Source organism: Parasteatoda tepidariorum, chromosome 7 (genome assembly GCF_043381705.1).
Source record: "Parasteatoda tepidariorum isolate YZ-2023 chromosome 7, CAS_Ptep_4.0, whole genome shotgun sequence".
NCBI classification, from domain to species: domain Eukaryota; kingdom Metazoa; phylum Arthropoda; class Arachnida; order Araneae; family Theridiidae; genus Parasteatoda; species Parasteatoda tepidariorum.
Window position 1 is genome coordinate 44,571,253 of NC_092210.1, and position 18,465 is coordinate 44,589,717.

The window sequence follows — 18,465 nt, forward strand, 5'->3', positions numbered from 1 at the left end:
TCGAATTTCCACACATTTTTCAACACAAAGGTAAGGTAACAAAAAGCATCTGGCAGCGTGCTCTGCGGAGTATCATAGGATTTGCAGATTACTTTTCTACAAATTTTTATTTTATTTTTTAGAAGCAAACCATCAAATAGAGGTACATTTTTGAGACTAATTTTTCTAAATACAATTAAAAGGCTGAATTAAGAGGATACTGCAAAACAATTCTTGTACCTTGATTATAGGCTTAACTATAGAGCAATTTATTCCAAATTTTTTAGTATTGTATAAAATTCAACCTAACTTTAAACAACATGCAGTTTTTATGTGTCATTGTTAAAGACTTAGTATTTTCTAATTTTGCTACAGGTATATGATATTGAACTGAATTTTTACAATAATGATCTCTGACTGCATTGTGATCGGAGATAAATTCGGAATTATGAAGATAATATGGAAGAATCATTCCGTAAATTCTACTAAAGGATATAGAAATTTCCTTTAATTCTATTCCTTTTATATTCTTATTGCCCTTTTGAGGATTTTAAAAACAGACGGTTTCCTAATTACTTTATAATTTAAGGGAAAGAAAGACCATCTTACTTAATATAATTTCGACTATTTCTAAAACATTTTCTTGCGATTTTGCTATTGATCTATTCTCTTAAATATTTTGTCAGTTATGCATTGCCAATTTTGAAGCTTTAAGAAAAGTACGACTGGTGCTAAAAATGTAAACGAGAAATTAAAACCTCCCCAAAATTCTTACATTTTAAAAAATTTCGGCGTAAACCGTTAAATTAAAAAAAAATAATTAAATTAAAAAAAAAATTAACTAATTAATTAAATAAAATTAAAAATTTTTTGAATTAATTAAATAAATAAAATGAAGAAAAATTAATTTTAATTATTAATTAATTAAATAAAATTACAAAAATAATTAATTTTAATTAATTAATTAAAAAAATAACTGATTTTAGGGAGAAAAAAAACATTACTATTTCGCTGTAATTCGCTCCGTGGCTTAATTCATGATCCTAATGAGTTAAATCTACTTTATATTTCATTGCAATTATTTTTGAAAAGTACGAAGAAAAACAAAGATTTGTGTTATTTAATCATGGATGGCCAACCCGTGACACACGCACCTTAGTGTGGCACAGCAGAATTTTAAAAATGGCACATAAAGAATCAATGAGAAATTTAAAAAGATAATGTCGCCTAAGACGAAAAGGTGAAATAAATTTAGGTGAAAAGTTAATTCGTAATACTTTGGAATTTTGAATAGTTCTTTGTCAATCTTTACTTTAAATACATACATTGACTGACCACAGTTTTATATAAAATTTGTAACAGAAGTCAATGTAACTATTTATTTTGTAACTAACTTATTTTTTACTTTCTGACTGTAAAACGGTAATTGAATATCTTTATCATAAAATTTTGCATAATAAGGTACGTAATATACGATTACTTTGTAAAACAATGAAAGAGCAACACTTTTAGTCCCTAGCTTCTAATTTTGAATAATTATTCAAAAATTGATTCAAATAATAATCGAAATAATGAAAATAAAAATAGTTAAAATAATAAATCTAGCAATAATTGCGAATAATGTTAAGAAGAGGTGATAAATCAAGATTATCGGAAAATACTGTTGAATATGGGATGAATAAATAATTTACTGGTAAATACCGTTATAATTTGTATTAATTTTATCTTAATGACAGTTAAAGTTAACCGGATCTTCTTAGGTTATTAATAATTATGTTACCACTGAAGTGTAGAAATTTATTCTGCAAGGCCAATTATAGTTAATGTGCAGATTAATTAAGGAGTTCCGTTAAAGTACCAATTTTTTTTCCTTTCATTTCTCAATTTATACAGTTAATTGGCAAACTACTAGGGTAATCTGCACTCTTGGTATTCCTTAAAGTGAAAATAAGATCTTTGCTGGCACAACAGTAACGTATGCTTAAATTAACATGTTGTTTATTTATTTTTCGCTATCTAGAAAAGAAAGCTATTACAATCAAACAGTCAACACAATAGTTAATAGAATCAATCACAATAAAAGCAATAATATCAAGAATGAAACGGTTTAAAATTTGATTGCCATTAAAAAAATTAACATAATATCTATTTTGATTTCAATGTCTAAAGAATCAAGTTAATACAATCAAACGATCAAAAAATTAGTTGATAGAATTAGAGAAGCGAAATTTTAAAATTTTACGATATGGTTAACGCTCACATTACTTAGGTAAATAACGGAAAACTCTTGATTCCTCTCTTAAACGGATCACCCTAGTCAGATAGCAAATAGTTAAGGGTATTAGTGTTAACTATTATATCATTTTTTTTTCTCTTCAATAAAAATGCAAAAAATAGTAAGAATTGTTTTTATATGATACATGGAGATATTTATTTTGTTCAGAAAATACTGACCTTACAAAACTATTTTTGAGCTTAAATTTTCAATAATGATATGTTTTTATACCGTAATCGTAACATATTTTATGCAGCAATTGTACTACAGGTGAACTCTTATTGTTGCTGCAGAAGCGGTTATTTGTTTTTCGAAAGCATTTTTAAAGATAAATTCATACTTTTTAGAGACAGTTTTTGAAAAATATATAAGACGCATCAGTAAAACAATTTAACTGCACTGTTATAAAATTAAATATTATTTCTTTGAAGCAGTAATTTCTTTTCGAAATGATGTATGTTCCATTTATGTTATAAAAAAGTTTAAGTTGTTCTTATTTAAGCATCGTCGTATTAAAGTAAAAGGATGAATGGAAATGCCATTTAAATTGATCCGTAGCCTTTTGTTTATCGCATTTATATTTAGTCTCCATATATTTTAAACGTTTTAACCGATTAGTACAGGAAATAAAGCTAATAAAACTATCAAATGTATTATTTGAATGCTATTTTTAGAAATAACATAATGTTATTTTCGAAACAACATATTAAAGATTATTTATTGAAAGTAAAAGTCAATGTTAATAGTTTGCTTTTTTATTTTTATTAAAGTAGCAATGAGTAGTGTTGAATAAATAATTAAATTTGAAATGATCGAAATTTTTGATAAGTTACTTTCTTAAACAATTTATTTCAAATAAATATTATAATTTTTTTCCAGATTAAGTCATTAAATAAGAATCGTATGCAGTACAATGGTTTAAAGTTACTTCATGAAACTTATTAAAATTATTTCATGTAATCATTTTTGTTTTCAAATTAAAAGAGAAAGGAAGTAGTGATTTTCTAATAGTGATAGGTTTCAGAATGGAAACATTATTGTGAAATAAACAAAACGTTAACGAACTATGATATGTCGATATGTGTTCTTTTATTTTTGTTGGTGCGTCAATAGAAAGTTCAACGGTTTAGATAAGAAATGTAAAACAGTTAAGAAATTATTAAAAGTTATTTTCAAAATTCTATAAAAACTGTAATATAGCTTTAATAAAAAAAAAGCTGCAATGTAAAGTTTTAACTGCTGAATAGTAAATTACTTACACAAAGGACGTAAACTTTGCCCTTTGGAAAATGTAACATAAAAATACTTTTTAATTGTATAAAAATTTAAAAATGTTAACTCCTTTTTTAACAATTCATTTTTGTTCCAGTTACATTATCATCGTCTCTTTACAGTTTTAGGAAGTTTTTTTGTTCAGATCTTTCTAATAAGAGTTTAATGAAAATAACATTTAGAGAACAAACCATTCTTGGAGAAATATATAAGCACATTGAAGTTGGAAGAATAGTTAGAAAGACATGCGTTTCTTTTCAGGTTATCTATCCTAGCCTTGCACAACACATCCTAGTATTGCAACATAACAGGTTCAAACAGGGCCTTAAGATAATCACAGCCAGATTTTAATTTAGTAAACAAAGTTTGATGAATAAAGAAAACTTAGATAGGTGGATATTTTGTATAACGGAATGATGTTTAATCATTAATACAGTTATAAAATGAGTAATGAAATAATTAAACCCATGTCGTACTTCCATTTCAGTTTTTTACTTTATATATTTCATATCCCCAAAGTTTTGATTAAGGAAAAATAGAACTTATATCTTAAAGAGTCGCTGTTCTCGAATCCTTGTTTTCACCATCTTAGACTTTATAGTGAGTTTTTCTTTCGTAATTTGATTTCTGATCCTTAATTTGATTGTGAGATTAAATGAATTGATCATAGTTGAGTTCGCTCTTCCTGTCTTTCCCACGCTAAACAGAGGCCCTTAATTTAATAGAAAAGATGATAACGTGGAAAAAGAATATATTTGACGTAATATTTGGATTAGTAAAATCCAGATTAATTCATTACCAAAAGATGATAATGTGGAGAAAAAAATATATAAAATATTAGCGCAATTGCAACATTTCTATCGTTAATAACATTAATGCATTGTACTTGATATATTCTGGTGAGAAAATCGTGTGTAAATAAACTGATCTTGGTTGAGTTCGATCTTGCTATTTGACACATTTGTAGAGAAAAGATGAATAAACTCTAATTTATAAATTGAAATTGGTCCAGTTAGGTTAGAAGAAATTGCGCTTTGCTCTTGCAAAAGTTTAACTCAAGAAAGACGAAAGATTGAAGAATATATACCAGGTGCAGTTTTTTTTTTTATTTGTTTGTCAAAACGCAACTTATAGGTGAGTGAAAACATAAACAAATAACGAAAATTCTTTCATTTTCATTCCACATTAGTGAAAGATGAATGAAAACATTGTTTATCGGGATTGATAATGTAAATTGATAATGAAAAATGTAATTAAAAATACAAGATGATAGGATTGTCATCTTGTAATTTTAATTACATTTTTCTTTTGTATAATGGATAAGGATTTATTTTCAAAAACTGCGTATATTATAAATTTTTTTTTCACACTTAAAGTTATTTTTTTGGGTTTTCTATTGAGCAAATGATTGTTTCAGATGTATTCATTCCTTAGATTTCAATAAATGACTAAAAAAAAGGGAAATGTATTAATTTAAAACTATTAACGGAGCCTTTCAAACGATTGTATACAACGAATAGTACAATCGTTTGACAGGCTATAATAACATAATTAAAAAATAGCAGGTGACTAAAACAAGTGGATAATGATGCTGAGAACTGTTTAATTTATTTGTTAATTTGTTTCGATATAACACCATTAAGGAAATAAAATGTGGGTTAAACAATTATTTAAACTTATTTAAAAATATTAAAATAATATTATATCGCTTATTTAAAAAATATTGTAAAATTTGTACATAAACTAACAACTATATTCAACAGATTTTAAAAAAATTGTTAAACACAATGTGCGTCAAAAACTTAAAATTGTAAAAATAGTAACTAATTGACAAAGTAAAATTTATAGAAATAAAACAATGCTCTTTGACTGATTACTATTTGTACTGGTAATTTCAAGTCATCATAAAATAAAAACGTTGTAAAAAGATTAGCTGCTATTAAATTGAGCAAATTTTGTTAAGGTTAATAATATTTTTTTTAACCTGAGTTACGCGGCTTAAAATTTGGCTTGGATACGGTATAAAGAAGTTGTGCAAGAATACAGGAGATAATCTGAAACGCTCAGCAATGTTAAGAATGAAAAAAAAAAGACTATAATTCAGTCGACAGCTTACGCCGAATGGACGTAGAACCATCGATCTCAATAATGTGTTCTGGAACGTCATTTCGCGCAGTGCTATCGCGACTACCGTTCATAGAACTTCTATATCTTGATGATGAAGGCACAGATGTTTCAGAATCGGCAGAGCTCCAGAAGGCTGCCATTCGTATGTTATGTGTTCCACTGCCCCCTGAATCGTGGGGACTGGTCTCTTTTGACCATATGCTCTGAGGAGTTGAGTTGTAACCCTCGTCTTCCCTAACACTGGTCGAAGGTCCGATTAAAAACTTTACTCTTTCTTCGCTCTGCGGTGAACAAGGGCATCCAGAGTTCCTGATGGTTGTTGGGCATCTTCTATTCAGAATATCGTCCAAAAGGTACCAGTCCGTCTGGGTTTCTGACTCAACAGTGGACGGGGACAGTTTTTCTTCTATTTCACCCCCCTGTCTGGATCCAGTGCTGGGCAGTCTCAGAGGCTGGGAGGATGCCCGTCTCGGCAGGAATGTGTTGGTGGGACACTGTCTGCTAGGTAATGATTCACAGGACTGGGATATCTGTGGTGGCAGTGCCACCCTGCTCTCGTACTTCTCTGTCAGAAGTGCAAGAATCAGGCGAACTTCTTGACTCAAGCTGGCCACATCCTGGGTGAGTGTGGTCATTTGTGAATCCAGTCTCTCGACGGAATTCTTCGTCAGTTCAATCTCGTCCCGGATATCAAAGTTGTCCCATGATCGCCCTGGAGAAATAAAATAGAGTTCATTATGTTACGTAATACGAAGGAATTTATTTGAATTCGAAGCAATTGCGATATTTTAATAAAGATGATAAAATTATAAGTTTGGAACTACATCATCAATCCATCAATTCGCTTTGCGTCTTCTAAAAACAATGTGCTTTTTCCCTTACACTTTTTTTGTTATCCACAAACAAATCATATTTTCAAATGATGTTAGCTTGGGCGTTTCTATGGAGGGTTTTCCAATCTAACGGCCTTTTCGAGTTAAGTCAGCTGAACTTCTCAGAAAATAAAAACTGCATCATTATTTTTTTTCCATTTTAACCTTTGAATGCTTTTCGTGTTAAAGTGGAAATAAAACAATAGGATATTTTAACTAAATTTACAAAGAAATGTAAATTAATTTATCAATTCTCTTATCAAATTTAGATGACATCGACTTCAAAATTTTATTTATAATGTATGATACTCTGTACTATGTTGGGCGATTCTAAAGTTTCGTTTCGCCCGTGATGTATAGGATTATTTAACATATTAGTCAAAAAAGAAAAAAAAGAAGAAACATTTTGTAAATATGGATCTATGCTTGAAATATGTTAGTACCAAATGTGAGTATATAAAAATATTTTTTTCTTCATATTTATAAAAAAAACCCATATTTTAATTTAAAATTGTCCCTCAGCTGTGGAAATACTAAGTCTACAGACACTAGAAAATAAGAGACACGTTAAACTTCGATTGCAAAATAAATGTTTTAATATAAAGAAACTGAATATCGTTTACAATATGTAGAATTTGTAACGCCAATTGCAATATAGAAAAAAAAATGCAACAGGAAGGAATGTGAGGAAAACCAATTGAAACTTTAGGAAGCAGATTTGTATTCTTTAAAAACTGCATAAATAGGGATAAATTGCTCCATAAAATATAATGGTAATTTTGTTCAACTTGGTAATCAGCTTCGAACTTAGCTTTGAGACGTGAAACTTGGTGAATTTTTTTTTATTGAAGAAAAACTTTATTGCACAATAGCTTAGTTTGATAAACGGATGATTTAACTAAAGACATATTTATGGTAATGTAAGCAAGTATAACTTTTCAACTTTTAACGATAAGAGTTTTAAGGCCTTTTAACAAATTTCTGAACCCAATCATTAAATTATCGGCCACATTGTTTCGTTCAGGAATTTTGACAGTGTTTCAGCAATTGTATTGTAAAAATCTGGAAGGATTACGATGTTTACTGTATATTGTTTCTATTTTTGATTGTTTTATTACATATTGGTAGTTTGATTTATAATTGCAAAATTAATGTTGATGTCCGAATTATGGTTGCACACTGAGTAGTAATTTTAAAAAGCTAACTTGAAAAAGAAATTCTCGGTACTTATTTTTGCAATAAAGTTTTAAGGTTTTAAAATCGTAAGTTTTGGAATAATTATTACAATATATTTTCAAATAATATAGGTGTAATGTAATTCTGCAATTCGAAATACATTTCACACACATTAAAAAATATAATTTTATCATATGTAAAACTTTCCTGTTATATGGCCTGCAAAAAAACTATCTGAAAACTAGTTTAGTTAATTATTTAAAAGGGTTGTAAAAATAACCGTATTTAAAACGTTAATATGGCTTGTAAATTATACTGCTTCTAAAATCTTTTCTATGGTTTGTAAAAACAGATATTTAAAATACTTATACAGCCGGTGTAAAAATAAGCCTATCTGATACATTTGTTTGCTTATGCATGCGCCTTGTAGTAAAGCATACTCATAACAGCCTATTGTGGACCAGAGGGGGAGGGGGGGATTCATGGTTCCACATTTTCGGGATTAACGGCATGATTAGAGAAATGTGGTCAGCGTTTCGCACAAGCTATCTTTACTTCTCAGACAAGCTGTTAACATCGATTTGAAACTGGGTGGGCTTCAAGTCGCTACTGAGGATTGAACCCCAGTCCTTTACGGAACCTGTCCTTGAACACCAGTCACGACTCCTATTGTAAGTATTCGTGTATAGGCTTCTATTAATTCTTGTTAAATTAACATTATCAAAAATGCTCAAAAGGACTTGTAGAAATTATTGATCTAAAACGCTTATATACCTCGTAAAAATAATTGTGTAAAGATGAGAGGTTTTATGGCTCATAAAAATACATTTAAACCGACTATGTGTCTCGGTGTAAAAGCTTATGTGGCTTGTAAAAAAGAAAATCTAAAGCTTTTAAGCAAGTGTCTCTAATTGTAAGTTTTGAACTGTTTCCCTGTAAAAGAAAGGAGAAAGAGATGGAAAATATAACAATAAAAGAAATAATACAAATAAAAATACCAGAAGACTGTTGACTGAAAGCTGTTCAAAATTTAGAAAACTTATGTATACTTCAATTCAAAACTGATCTCTACGTAGGAATATTGGTAAGTATGAATCGAATCAAAATTTGCATAAATAACTAATATACGCTGCATGTTTAAATTAAGAAGCAATGAGAGCTACATGCGCAAATCCATTAATTATTTGAACTCACCTTGGTTACAAAATTCATCCCTATGACGATATCTATTCATCCACCATTGTGGGGGGCTGTTTTCTGTAACATCATTTCAATGTATTTGACACAAAGGAATTTTTTTTAAAAAACTGTTTTAAAAGAATTTGTTTAAACATCGTGCGTAAAAGCTAACCGCCGTGATGATTAAAAATCCATTCCAAATTTAGAGCGCAAGTAGCCATGCAGCATGAATGCAAGGATGTTAAAATGGAAACAAGAATTGGAGATAGAGAAAATGGGGGAATTAATTCTAAATTGAATAAAGAAATGTGTTACTTAGGTTTAGGTGCAAAAATGAAATAGACATCTATAGTTTAAAATATTAAATTTTTTAATTTTGATGATATTTTACTGCCATTCATTGTTAACACTTATTTATAATTAAGTGATAGATAATAATGAAAATTTCTAATGATAAAACCATTCCATAGAAGATCTTAAATTATACTAATTGAACATGCATTAGAGAAAGGAAGGGATGCAGAAATAAATTACATGGGTATTGATACTTGCCCATGAGAGATGCTTTTAAAGGTTTCAGAATGTGTGTTGTTAGAATTTAGAGTTAAACGATAGTGGTCTTATCTTAATACCACCAGAATTTAAAGTTAAATGATAGTGGTCTTATTTTAAGACCATTAGAAAAATCACCTTTAGATTACTTTAACAGAATTTATTTTTGAAATTTTGAACAGAATTTATTTATGACATAAAATATTTCCATAATACTTTTGAATTTTAAAAATAAAAAGGTTTTAAGTGATGCCGCATTTGAATTACAATATCATAATATTATTAGTTAAAAAGCAAAACAATTTTATTAGTGTGTATAATTGTCATTGTAAGATTACTGTTCAATTTTTGTTCGTGTTTAAAAATATGTTTAAAAAGGCAAGTTAAATAATTTAAAATTAATATATTTTGCAGTATGCAAAATATTACAAAATATTTATTTATGAGACAAAATTATGTAAAAGCTATTATATGGAATATTTTTGTATGGATGTTCATTATACTATCAACTAAATCTATTCTACGCAAATAAACATAATCTTATTCTATTCACCTAAATAAATTAAGAGTAATTAATATCATGCAGGCACGAAACATTTATACAAGCATAGATTAAAGGCGCACTTGAAAATTTTCTATTAAATTTTGTTTGTTTTTAATAAAGAAATACTCTTACATGACTTTATTTTAATGCAAAAACATTTCGAAATTTCGTGAAATGATTAAGTTTGATCAATATTTATTAACAAGCATATTATCTTATTTTTATATCCAACTTTGCAGTCTGAGAATAATTACGGTATAAGAGTAGCTTATAAAATAGTCTTACATATTTTTTAAAGTTTTACTTTTTCTTCCTTTTATTTTCTTAAAGCTGCAACCTTTTGCTCAAATTAAAACAAAACTAACTAGCAAAAGCATTGATAGAATTATAGTCATCCGATACCTACACAACATAAAACGTCGCAACATTTTTGTAAACGATTAAAAATCTCGTAAAAGTACCACGTAGTCTCAGAAATGTTGAAAATAATTTAGTTTTGATTGACAATGAAATGTTTCTGTTTGCTTCTGTTATATTAAAGAAAACTATTACCGAGAAGCAATAATTGAAACTTTTTTTAAATGCTTTAGTACCTATTGAATATTTAAAATTTTTGTGCTGTTTTGCTATCGGGGCTTTAAAAAAATAAACCCAATAAAATTAATTGACAATTTTCTTCAAAGAATAGTTTAAAAATAGTTGTATAATATAATATAGTATTAAAACAGTGTTTTTTTTGGCTAAGTGTTTTTTTTAAGCTTTACATTTTACTATCCTGTCTTTATTTGACAAAAGCTGTTCTAATTATGAATATACTCATTTGTAGTTAAAAAATATTTTATAGCTTAAGTTTATGCTTTTGTTTAAAACGTGTTAATGGTGTATGATTTTTAACGTAATCAAGTCTTTATAAGTTGTTTGAATATTTAAATCTAAAATTTATTGTTTTTCTTTTAAATTAAAAATATGTTACTTTATTGTTGTTATTTTTAATAAACATGTAAGCTGCTCTAAAATTTCTAACAATGCAGGCATAGCTAACACTCTAAATAAGTTATAAATAATCTACAAGTACTCTAGTTGTAAAATTAAAATGCAAAATAATCAAGCAAAGAATTAAATGTTTTTAGTAGTAAAATACAAATGAAATCTCTGTAAAATTATTGAAAAGAACATGAAATAATATATAAAAACAAATAATATTATAAATAACACTAAAAGTGACTAGTTGTTATGAAAAAGAGAAAATGAATCAAGCGAAAAACCTACAAAAATGACAAAAACTCAGAATACGAGTTTTTTCTTTCAAAAGAAATTAGTCAAAATTTATTAACAAATACTACAGCAGTTCCTGTTTTTAACTTGAACCAATTTAAAAGTTGGTTTTTAAGTAAACAAATTATAAACATTTACTTAAAATTTTTACTTTATAACAATTAGTTAGAAAATTATGTTCAGATATATGTTAGTTTTAGAATAAGTTTAAATTTTAGAAATAAAGTAGTTTTAGGTTATAAAAATACTAAAATAAACTAATTTTTTTTAGATAATACATATTTAGAATTGTATTTCTGAAAAAAAATGATAAAAAAATTAAAAATAATAATTTTTTTTTGTTATGTATTGTATCTGGTTGACAACGGTTTTTCAAATTTAAACAGTTTGCTTGTCATTAAATGCTTTAGATCAGTTGAAAGAAGATGTTTTTTCCTATTTGAATCTGTGTTTTGTTTTTTGCTCTAGTTAATTCATGTTAATTCTCATATCATTAGAATGAAAAGATCAAGTTGAGAAAAAGGACCATTTTTGACACTGTTTTGCTTTTAATCAAGGTTCTAAAGCAGCAAAAGCTGCTCCTGATATAGAGGGATTACCATAGCTGAAAGGACCACTCGTGATTTGTATGTCAAGTTTTAAAATAGAAATTTTGACCTCAAAGAAGCACCTAGTTTTGACCATTCAGTTGTGTTCGAATTAAGTCAGTTTTTGGTCCAAAATTCGTGTCAAACAACAAGAGAACTGGCAGGGAAAATGGAATGCTGTACTTTAAATTTGTAAAAAATTTAAATAAATGGTGAGAACTTCAGTTGCAAACTCAATATTTTAAAGTAGGCATAGTGTATTGACTACATTGTAAGTAGAGTGCTTAAAAATAAAGTGGCCAAAATTAAATTACAAAGCAGGTAACAAAAATAACTAAAAATCAAATGGGAAGATGTTGTTACAAACAATATCCAGAGTCTCTAGAAAGGTTAGCAAACTATATGTTACACAAAAGGACAATAAATAAAAATCATTTTACATTATGAATAATGATAACTTATGATAACCAGTGTTAATAAAAAAATAGTATAAAAATTGTCAGGATATAGTTTTGAATTAATAAGCAAGAGCCTTTCTCAGTATTGAAACACAAAATATTCGACACCGAAAAAGGCTCTTGTTTATAAGACCAAAAATATGATATTTATTTTGTATTTGACTCTGAGGAAACGAAACAAATTATATACATATTACAATTCTATAGTATAAGTATTTTTGTGCCATTATTTGTGATTTATTCCTGATGTAGAGGGATTTTCATTTATTGTACCACGTAACGTATAATTTCCAACCCACTCTGGAAACTACGGATAACATTTGTAACACTATGTTCCTTTTTCTATTATTTAATTCTTTTTGTATTAATTCAAAAATGTAATTGCAATTTCATTTTAGCCACGTTGTTTTGAATTTCCTTGTACATGTGTGCACCAATTTGTAAAAATATAAATTCTTCAAAAAAGTGAAAAATAAATTTATTTCAAATTCTATATTTAATAAAACGAGGTCATGAGAAATGTTAGTTAGTTATTTGTTTTCTCGCGCAAGAGCCAAAAAATCTACACCACACCGAGCATTTGGACAATATAAAACCATAATCTAAATTACAAATGAAAACCAGAAAATAATATTTTTGATCATTCTGTATTGCTGATAGTTATACCGATTCTGTAACTTTTACGAAGATCTTTACTTGTTATGTTCTATATGCAGACGCATTTATGAAAAATTCTGATTTATATTTGAGAAGATATGAGTGATTTTTTTAGTTGAAGTTAATTTTTTTCAACAAAACTTTTTTTTAATACTTATAACTTGCAAATGTTTAATTGAAACTTACAATTTATTTGTAAAAATTGTATTAAAATTTCTTGCTAATCTATTGATGCCTTTTCGAGATATAAGTGTATTAACCGAATGATTTTTAAGTTAAAAAATAAATAGTTTAAACAAAATTTTAATTTTGATCAATAAAGTTGAACTGAAATATTGTCATTTTTATAACCAAATGGAAACAGTTACAAATGTATGGCATTTTTGATTATTTTCTCACAGTAGTTTTTGTTATTTAACATAATATATTTTTTGTTGTTAGTGTGACAATAATAGTTGGTTAAAAATGCTGAGTTATATAAATATAATATGTATTTTAAAAATTCAAAATACGTTGAAAAAAATTGAAAATTTTTTTTGGGAATTTAGTACGAATTTTAAATAAACATTGTAAGATAAGCTTTTTAAGCATTATACATAAATAAAAGATTTATAATTTTTATAAAACTGTGTATCGATTATAATCTTAGTTCTCATATTTTGAATTAAAACGATTTCAGAAGCCTAATGATTAATTTTTTTTGACTGTGATTTACAAAACCCAAGGAATAAATTAATATCTCTGTTATTAATCTGTTTTAAGGTAATTTTTTTTAATAAAAAATATTTTTCATAAAAGTTATTTTTCCTTAAATATTATTAAGCTTATTCAGTTAAAAAAAATAAATAAGTGGAAATTTTTCATTTCATTACATTTTTTTTAAATATTCAAGAATCATATCAGTTTAGAAAGTATGTTCTTGAATGTAAAATTCAATTTCAAAATTCAAAATTCAAATTCAATTTATTTAATAATTTTCTTTGGTTTAATCAAGATTTTTATGATATTAATTAGATTAAAGGAAACTTGGGAAGTATATTTTTAAGGAAATAAAGTAATTAATTTCAGAAAATTAAAATAAAATTCGTAACAATCTACTTATAACTAAAGATAGCCAATGCAAAATTAAGATAGTAAAATAATAAAGGTTCCTCAGGACTTACGTAAGTTGGGGTGCGTAGCAGCTGGTCTCAATTTTTCAAATCTGACAGTGGGACGGTGACCTTGAAAAGTTCTTCTAAACTGATGAACTTTGCTTTCCCAGTTTTCATCGCTGAAATTAACAATCAATTGAAATTAACAATTGTGATTTTGCAACTGCTACTCACGACTGTTAGGTCAAGTTCTATCTAAAGCCAGCTCTGTTTACGCTTATTTCGAAAATGGTGCAAAACGTCAATATGGAGAAAAGCCGCAGTTTTGTGAAAATGATAATGCTTGTGGTCTAATTTTTTAATATTTAAAAACTTACTCCAATGCTGCATTACCTGGGGTCATAAAAGTTTGCAAAGGATTAAAAATAAGGCAGTGGTTTTGATAATTCTCATGTAGGGTGAAAACTGCAGTCAAAGTGGCGATTTTTAAAAAAGTTTAATAAATTTTAAAATATTTAAGTTATTTGTCTGTTATAAAGTCCAGATAATTCTCCACGGCAAGATTATACACAGAAGAGCCATTACATTATGACCACCCTGCTAATAACATGCAGGACCACCTTTAGCCCTCAAAACTGCTAGCATCCGCCGTGGCATTGATTCCACAAGGTACTGATAGGTAGTCTGAGGTATCTGGTACCAAGCGCTCACCAACTGGTTCAGCAATTTCCTCACATTGCGAGGGGGTAGCGTGGCAGCACGAATTTAGTTTTCCAAGTATGACCACAAATGCTCTATTGGATTAAGGTCAGGTGAATTTGGGGGCTAAGACATGACTTGAAAGTCACTGGAATGTTCCTCGAACCAATGCATGACGATTCGACCCTTATGACATGGTGCATTATCCTGTTGGTAAACACCATCCCCCGCGGGAAAAACTGTTGCCATGAATGGGTGAACCTGGTCTGTAACTATGTTCATATAGCTTACAGACGCCAGGGATTGTTCTATGAGGATTATGGGTCCTAAAGTGCCCCATGAAAACATTGTTCCTGGGCGAGAAACCATGAGCCCATTGTTATAGATGTAGGATGGACATAATGTAATGGCTCTTCGGTGTATATGTAGTATAAAATCACCGCCTTGCTTCAAGTGCATGGCACTTAAACTATGACTTTTTTTTATTTTCTTTGACAACAGAGCTTCGAAAAACAGCGTTAACGAAAGAACAATTAGCAGTTTCATAGAATAAAGAGAAACTTCTAACAACATTTTTAAAAATTTTATACTTAGTAAAGATTAGTTACCGTACCTAGAAGTACAGTTCCTGATATCTCACTTTTAGATAGAGAGTTACGACAATGACTTCAAAATTGTCCGAAACAGTGGGGTTGCGAAAGAGAAAGATAGGAGAATGGTTACCACACTTGGCGATGCTTCTCTCCAGTTTCATTTTCTTTTTTCCGTGTTAGGAACTTTTAGGCTTGCATAGTGATTTTTATTGGTATTTAAATTTTTTTTAGTATCATGTGATGTTTGAGTTGAAGGTATGTTAAAAATAAAATTAAAATAAATAACATTTCAATTAAAAGAGTTAATTAATGATAACATTACAAAAAACTAGATTGTTAAAAGTTTTTTCTCATTATTTTTATTACCATAATTTTTATCACTTCAATTACTATTTTTGTCTTAGTATAAATAACCTTTTTACTTTATGAAAGTTTTTGCTAACTCAATGGAATAATGACATCTTTGCGATGGAACCTTGATAGATGAATATTTATGTGGATGGAATATTGCAGTCAAAATTAAAGATTACTTCCCGACTAGCTAGAGCACTAAAACTGACAATACAATATTCGATTATTTTCTGCCTGCGGCTAGTATAACTTATCATGATATTACTGTGAAAGAGAATTTTTCATCAATCAAAATTTTCCGACCACTTTAAGATTGGCTAGAGCACTCATGTTTTAATTGAAGCTTTATACTGGATTATAATACTATTTGCCCTGACACTACAAGCAGAATTTATCATATTGTCAAAGGAAACTTATTGTCTGTCAAATTTCTGATCATTTTCTTATTGACTAGAGTGCTAATATTATAAGAGACCCTTTGCGCTTGACGACAATGCAAGTTTCAATCCTTTCCAAATCTATTAGAATTTATCATCATATTATCGCAAAGTTTTGATAAAGTTATCATTAACCCGATGCTCCATGGATGAGAAAGCATAAAATCGAAATAAATGAGAATCATGCAGTCATATATTTTTCTTCACGTCGTGAACTTAACAAACCGATATTGAATGGAGTGTGTTACCCTGTGCCGTATTTGTTCCTGTTGATTGTCAAGCACGGTGACATTGGTGAAGCTGGAGCAGTTCCATCACTGTCATTATTTTCATCATCCTCAGATATTGAAGGCAATGTCATTGATGCCATGCCATTGGAATCCTGAAAAACAACAGAAAATTAATTCTAAGCAGTTGTTTCATTAATCGGAGTAAAATGATTAAAAAATTGATACTCTCAAAATACTTTGGGGTACATTAAATATAGCAATCAAATTTGTCTTTATGAAACAATTTACAAACTTAAAAATTACAGTTTCTGCAGAGGCTTATTTCATTTTTCAAGACTAGTTCATAAATTTTAAAATTCGATGCTATTATACCGAACTGAAGTTCATAACTGGATAAGGATAGAGTAAGCACAGAAATGTTAACAAGTTCCATAATATCTTGATGATATTGTTGCGAAATTATGAGGCTTGGACATGTTTAGTCATTTGCGTATCTTTTTTTTTTATTGTTTATGAAACTACACTTGTTATTACCAATTAAAAGTGTTACAAACTCACAAAACGCGAATCTCAGCGAGAAATATTTAAAGTCATTTGAATGTACTTTTTATTTCTCAGATTATCTCACAGTGTTTCAGAAATATTTTCTTAGTTTTGAAATGAAAATAACTCTAAAACAGTATTAGGTGGATAAATGCTTGAAATAGGTAGTAAATTTAATACGCAAAGCATAAAAAGAAAACATGAAAGCTTAAAAATTTGTAACAGACTTAAACATCTGCTGTACTTATGACGTCTGCTGTACTTATGAATCATTGACATTACATCTTAATTAAAAAAAAATAGGATAAAAATGTCTAATACCAATTAAAACTGGACGAAGTTGAAAAAGATTATAAGAATATAAAAAAATGTAGAAAGTTTAGAAAGGTGTGTCAAATGTCAAGAGTTGGTTGGATAAGTTTTTTTTAGTTCGTACTAAGGATATTTAATTGAGTGATGTCAACTGCTGGTATTATTTTCATAGTAAAAGTCACAGACAGAGACAAGACTTTTCCCTTTAACAAAACAGACACAATACATTTTATTTAATGGTATATTTCGTCAGTATTAGAAAATGCTTTTAAAAATAAGAGTTATGTTCAATGAATTTGACTGGGACTTAAAACTCTACCATCTTTTTTGATTGAGGAGGGGGAATTAGATTTAATATTTAATCAAATGGTGACGTTAAGATATCAAGGCCAAAAAAGTCTAGTGTCTAATCAAACAGCGGCGCCCAAACATTTGCATCGGAATGTAATGTATTGATTCGTAATGCTTTACCTTTCAAATTATTAAAATTATGTTGGGAATAGTTTTTCGATGAGTTCAGAGGTGATAAAAAGGATGTGAACGACTGATTGAACTTATTTCGCTGCTTGGTTGTCACGCTTTTACCAATTTCAGGAAAATAATATTTTTTTATCACAATAGGTCCCTCATTCATGAGCGTACCTCTGTTTCGTATCCTTCTCGAAGATTAAAGGTGAGATCGTGAAGGATGTCGTTACAGAAAGTTTCCGAGAACTCGGGATAGAGTTTGAGCACTTCCATCAATCCTGGAATGTGGATGCTTTTGAGATCACAGTATGTCAGGGCTTTTACATCACTTGAAGACTTCAGCACATGCTCTGGACCGGTAACACTTATGTCACAGCCAACAAGATCACCTTTGCCTAAAATGGAAATTTAAAAATTATTGATCAACAATCATTTTGGATGCTTTTTTTTCTTTCTCTCTCTTACATATTCTATTTCATCTATCATTTTTATACGGTTAGGGCTACAGGACAATCTAAACGTGCAGGAAAAATAAAGCGTATTAAAGCAAAATGATCGAGATTCTTTCGGCGGAACCCCGACTTTGAGGCGGAACCCCGACTTCACGGTGGAACCCCGACTAAAGTTCTTTAACAGATGTAAATAGGCTAATTAGATAAAGGACTTCTAATTATTTTGAAAATATTTAACGCCAAGAATTAGGCTTTTTCTTTGCTTTAACTATCGTTCATTGTCTAAAAATTGGGTTTTATGTCCGGCAGTTAAGTTTCCAGTTCTGAATCAGC

At 28.7% G+C, this 18,465-nt stretch overlaps 1 protein-coding gene across 2 annotated transcripts in view; it reads right to left on the reverse strand.

Moving 5' to 3' along the window:
• Positions 1-4,622: 4,622 nt before the first annotated feature.
• LOC107452271 (Eag-like K[+] channel) overlaps positions 4,623-18,465 on the reverse strand; it is a 249,174-nt gene continuing 235,331 nt past the window's right edge. Inside the window, exons 14-18 of one of the 2 annotated variants that reach the window (XM_071183358.1) lie at positions 17,855-18,075; positions 16,376-16,509; positions 14,117-14,226; positions 8,896-8,958; positions 4,906-6,365 (exon numbers count right to left, since the gene is read on the reverse strand). In XM_071183358.1, the coding sequence (XP_071039459.1) occupies positions 5,620-6,365; positions 8,896-8,958; positions 14,117-14,226; positions 16,376-16,509; positions 17,855-18,075 (1,274 nt within the window). In that variant the 3' untranslated portion in view covers positions 4,906-5,619. Of the gene's footprint in view, positions 6,366-8,895; positions 8,959-14,116; positions 14,227-16,375; positions 16,510-17,854; positions 18,076-18,465 lie in introns of both variants that reach the window. The other variant, XM_016068630.3, reaches the window with a different exon arrangement.